We start from the raw sequence: 5,599 nt of genomic DNA on the forward strand, positions 1-5,599 counted from the left end.
TGAGACTCTTTTGTTGGAGTTTCTAGTGATAAGAGTGAATTGCATGGAGGTTAAGATGAAAGGTGGGGAAGTGGTGTTGAGGTCGAAAACGGCGGCACAAACCACGGTGAATTGGGGTTTATGGGGTCGGTAAATTAGCCAGAGAATGATAACTGTGAGAGCGGCTAAGAGGAGGAAGGTTGTGATGAAAGTGCAGAGAGGTCGGCGGTAATTTCTGGGTGGGTATGAAGTTTGTTCAGAGAGAGAGGGAAAGTGAAAGAAATAGAAGATGGAGATGGAAGGGTAAAATGGGTAAAAATTTATTGAGAAATGGAAAGGGAGTGAGTCAACCGGTCATAAAGGAGTCAACGGTGGAAAATTCATGGTCAACGGTGACAGTGACCACCGGTGTAACAAAGTATAAAGTTCGATGGCCATACCGGGAAGAAATTTAGTTCAGTGGCCATAATGTAAAAATGAGTATAGTTCAGTGTAATTTACCCATTCTTTAATGCATGTTGCAATGCAATGTCATACCAAAGAAAAGAAACACGAGAGATTTCAACTTCAAGGCAATATCCTTTAAAACTTTCTCCAACTCTTATCAAAGAGCTGGGTCCCAGACAAGTACTACAATGAACCTAAAGAGTAAGAATGTATGTTGATGATGACAGAACAGTGTACTAGCATCCATCATGTGTATTACATTGCAAGCTTCAATCAATAAGTTTGTCAGCTGGGTTAAAAGTAGCAGTTTGGTTAAATCTCAGATGGACTCATCTGTTTCCAAACTGGGTTTTGTCCGATACCTGCGAGCTCGCCTCTCTGAACTGTTTCTTCTGTCAGCCCCTGTTTCTGTTTCATCTTCCTCCATGTTCTCACTTTCTTCAGTATCAGCAGCTGCTATACTAACCAATAAACCCTTCCTATTCAAACACTCCTTACTAGCATCATCCTCTTTTTGCTTTGTGTTGGGGAGATTATTGAACTTAACTGTATCAACCAATTTCTTCTTCGGTATGAAGGTTAGTGATTTCGGAATATCACCAGAAGCATCATCTTGCTGTGATTCTTTATTATCCAGCATTTTAAGAAAATCCATATAGGCTTGTCTGTTAGATTGCTCATCTACATCATTTGACGAATCAAAAGTATAATGCGTGTACTTGGAAGGATTCCGCATATAATCTGGAATCCCTGAAGGATAATCTGGAGGCAAAGGATATACCAAAGGCTTGTCTGTTGAATCAATTTCCATCAGTACATCATTTGTTTCATCAGAATCCTCGTCCAAATCATCTTTACATTCTGGATCAAACCTTACACGTTTTTGCGACTTAAAATCCGACTGATCATTTCCTGACTTAGAATCAGAATCATCCTCCCTTCTCTTTAGAATTGATTTTAGGTTTCCGTCTTCAGATGCCTTAACTTGATCATCTACAACGGCTGTGGAATCTTGCTCAGATACCTGTAAAGAATCCATCTTTTTAGCTGCTTCTGCATCTTCTTTTAGCCTAAGTTTCGCAGCCATATGATTAGCTCGTGGATCCCTGGAAATGTCCTTAAATGAACAGGGAAGCTCATTGTTGGAATCTATGTCTATACCATAATCAAATGTACCCTTCATGTACATGCGATCATCTGCTGTCTCCTTTCCAACAGCCACTTTGTCATATTGATCTTCCTCCTCCTGCATTTAATGAAAATTGACAATCAGAGCACTAAAGCAAGGTCCATAACTTCACCAAAGTAACACATTGCAAGAAAGGTCATCATGTAATATGCTTACTATGGATAATGGCAGAATGTAGATCACAATTTCATGCCACTGGTACTAATTAAGCAAAACCCATTTTTAAGCAACTAAAGTGCAGGAGTTTGTGCTATTAAGGAAGCTAGAAGGCGAGGATCATTCAACGCATTTATAAACCTGTCGAGGAAAGAAGCCTATTCTAAGTAGATAGGATCAAATGTGCCACGGTCACTGAAATTTAAGGTTTGTGTGTCAGATGGTCACTAAAGGTTGTTTCATGTCAATAAAGTCACCAAAATTTAATTTTTGTGTCACTAAAATCAATGCCGCAGGATCCGGTACTTGTCAAATCAAATAAAATGACTCACTGCCATAAACAAAAACCTGACTCATTGTATGGGTTAACGTCAAATGATGGAGATACACATTTTAATATGTGTAGTGTGGATATCTCCACCATTATATATTTTTTTAAATGGGTTACAGTACATTGTAGGTACTCCAAGACATTGAAGTCTCAGTACCTCATGTTACAGGGATAAGTGAAACAATTAATATTTCTTTTTTCGCCATGTGTCATCACAAATGTAGTTTGACATAGTGAGTCACTTGCTACGACATCTTTCCGCGTTTTTCTTTAAGATCGGATCCAGCTAACAGTAACTTTATTGACAATTTGACACAAAACAAACTCGAAGCGTAAAGCTTACTGAATGGCTGCATTTAACCAAATATATACCGAATCAATGTCTGTCAATGATTACTGACAGATTTTCAATTCGAGTTTCTAGCACTAGCATGGGGGAACATTAGCGCGGAGACGTTCGGAAAGGATACAATTGTTAATTCCCCAATAACGTTAGGCAAAATTGACCTTTATTCCTAATTCTTTTGATGATTCATTCAAAGAAAAAGAGAAAAAGAAGGATACCTCGTAATCAAGAGTGCAGTCCATGCCAATGGAGTTCTTAATTTCCCATGCTTCATCATCATAATCATCAGGTTTGGGTTTCCCCAACTGGCTCGAAGAGGCACCTGAATGCCCTTCGTCTAAATCGTCATCGAGGTGATCCAAGTCCCTCTCCAGCTCAAACTCTAAATCCTTGTCGGATTTCTCTCGATGGCTAATGAAAATCCCTTTCTTGAAAGAAAAAGAATCCGTTTCGATTTCTTCGATATTGTCCTTCTCTCGGTTCCACTCAATCCGCTCGATTTCGTCGTCTGTGAGACACCATAGAGAGCTTACAGAAGAAGATGGCGGTGCAGTGGACAACGAAGGGGAGACCGAGGAGGCTGAGGCTAAAGAACCGAAGGCTTTATCGAGTCGGACCCTGAAATTATCATCCATGGTGGAGAAATTTTCTTCTTGCAGAATATTCGGCTTGATATTGATGGAGAAGAAGGGGGGGATAGGGTTTGAACTTTTAAATTCTTATTCTGGATGTAATTATTCAGACCAAAGAGATCTATTCTCATTGTCATTGTCAAAAAGAATGATGGGCTCCGATGGGAATTATGGGCTGGCTTCCTATGATTTAACTCCATCAGATTCTCCTTTTCAGTTTTTACCAAAATGCCGGTGTTCGCTATAGTTACTTTATTTTTTACAAAGTCTTGTTACTTGGTGTGGTTTTCACCACTGGATTAATTTTATGCTCTATCATCCAATGATGAAAACCACACCAAGCAACGGTACTTTGTAAAAAACAAAGTAACCATATCGGGCACCATGAATGCCACCTATTTTTTCTATTTTACCAAACAAATTAAAAATATCTAAAATAACATAAAACTAACAACCAATATTTCTAAAATATCATTTTTTTTTTAATATTCCTTGATAAAAAATTAATAAGTAAATCAATATCAAATATCAAATCACTTTCATATAAAAAAATTTAACTTCCTACCGATTCTCATTAATTGCAGAATAAAAAATAACCTACAAACGTTGATGGTTGCATTTCAATCTTGGAACTTGGTATTTCAAACTCTGATATACCTTATTTAAATTGTTTTTCTTTTAACTCTATATTTTCAACACAAAATTGGATAAGATCCGACTTCAAATAATTTATAACCATCGTAAAAAAGCATTCATCAATTTTAGAAACATAAAAAATAGAGCAACGAGAGAAATTATAATTCTAATCTATGATAGAGGTACCTAAACTGAAGAAAACAAGTTCGTCAACTACAAAATTATCATAATTCTTATTCCAAGGAACTACACATTCTAAAACTTCTCAATAACAATTAAAGATAATTTGCAAATCAGTCAAACACAAGAAGAAATTGAAGTCTAATTCGAGTTACAAGAATGACAACAGCAAATTTCAATCAACAATGACATGATAATTAGATTCTAGGTCCAGCTAAAGGTAAGATATAATATACTAATGGAATATCTTCTATGCATTATATGTGTTCTGAAAACATTACTCAGAAATACTACAATAATAAAAAACAAGTAGAAAAAATAAACAACTCTTCATTTCAATAGATTTCAGCTCAAATCGATAAAACAATCATGTAAAATCATGCTAAACTGTTCTAAAACCATTCAGAAACATTAAAACCAATATTCAACAAGTTTCAAATGATTGTCAACACTTATCACATGACTTTCACATGATTTCTTGTGTTAGTGTTATGTCCTAGAGATAATTATTTTAGGATATTTTATTGTTTATGAAATATTCATTTATTTATATTTGATTTATTATATATAGTTGTAATTCACTACTAAAAGGTTTTTCATCTTTTATCATATAATGAATAGATAGAAGAAATCCTTAGTTTTTATTCAATATGCATAAAGTGTTCATACAAAATGAAGTATGGTTAAACTTTAGGACTAAAACTAATCGATCATAAACTTAAAGCACCCAAGCCAAGCATTATGTTAAAGGATTGACATAATGTTGTTGAGACTTTCATATAACAATGTTTAATATTCTTGAATAGACAGATGTCTCATAAGTTGTGAATATGGGGATATCTAGGCAGTTATATGGATGTATATGAAAGAGTTCTTATACCTTGGCGATCTGACATGAGATATTAGGATGGATAAATCTTTTTGATGTCAATTCGATCATCACATAGGTGATATCACACATAAATAATCCTCAGACTTAAATAATTATCATGATTATGGAGTATGATGCTTTGACTATGTTATCTACCACGATCCAAACACGCCAGGGTGTGCCTCAAGCAGTCATTGGGTGTCATATAAAATAATTGCAGTGTAATTGAATGATAGATTAAACATTTATCACTCTGGTAGATGAGAGATATATCATCGGCCATATGTGGGAGAATTGTTCTAAATCCTTGCAAGGTGATAAGTTATAAGCTGAAATTGAGAATTCACATAATATATCTAGTTTGAAACAATTCGACATGGATAAGTAAACAAACGTCTCTGCATATGTGAGTTGATATTTTTCATAGTCACGATTCGTTTGGACATAGTTGATGAAAGATTGAATTATAGTGCAACTACGCACTGAAAGGTAAAGTTCAAATATCAGCTTGACTTCTTATGGTCCTAGGGGGAATGAGACACTTATTTCTTAAGTCTGTGCACTCATTCTGTTATACGTTTGATTAAATTCATTTTATATAAATAATAGATAGAAATTAAAGAGTTAATGTACTATCCAATTCAATTGAATTGCAATAAACGTATATGCTAGCTGCGGTAAGAACCTGATGATTCATACATTAAGAAAGATAAAATGGTAATTCGTAAATTGGTTCTAAATGGCACATTGTGAATCGGTCAGAGTTTTGAGAATAATGAATTTAATATATGTGTATGTTAATTTAGATTAGTAAATCATATGGACAATTATA

At 35.0% G+C, this 5,599-nt stretch overlaps 1 protein-coding gene across 1 annotated transcript; it reads right to left on the bottom strand.

Annotated features, from left to right (window-relative positions):
• Nucleotides 1–538: 538 nt before the first annotated feature.
• LOC136224242 (uncharacterized) lies at nucleotides 539–3,195 on the bottom strand. Its single transcript, XM_066012517.1, has 2 exons — nucleotides 2,667–3,195; nucleotides 539–1,672 (listed from the first exon to the last, which is right to left on the bottom strand). Exons 1-2 carry the CDS (start codon nucleotides 3,081–3,083, stop codon nucleotides 746–748), a joined length of 1,344 nt encoding a protein of 447 aa, XP_065868589.1. The 5' UTR covers nucleotides 3,084–3,195; the 3' UTR covers nucleotides 539–745.
• Nucleotides 3,196–5,599: the final 2,404 nt, after the last annotated feature.

This window comes from Euphorbia lathyris, chromosome 3, assembly GCF_963576675.1.
Source record: "Euphorbia lathyris chromosome 3, ddEupLath1.1, whole genome shotgun sequence".
Classification (NCBI taxonomy): Eukaryota; Viridiplantae; Streptophyta; class Magnoliopsida; order Malpighiales; family Euphorbiaceae; genus Euphorbia; species Euphorbia lathyris.

Bases quoted from the DNA above. Each gene is read 5' to 3' on its own strand.
- LOC136224242 (XM_066012517.1), bottom strand. From the start codon at position 3,083: ATGGATGATAATTTCAGGGTCCGACTCGATAAAGCCTTCGGTTCTTTA. The intron at 1,673-2,666 runs GTATCCTTCTTT...CATTAAATGCAG, and splicing joins ACTGCACTCTTGATTACGAG to GAGGAGGAAGATCAATATGA.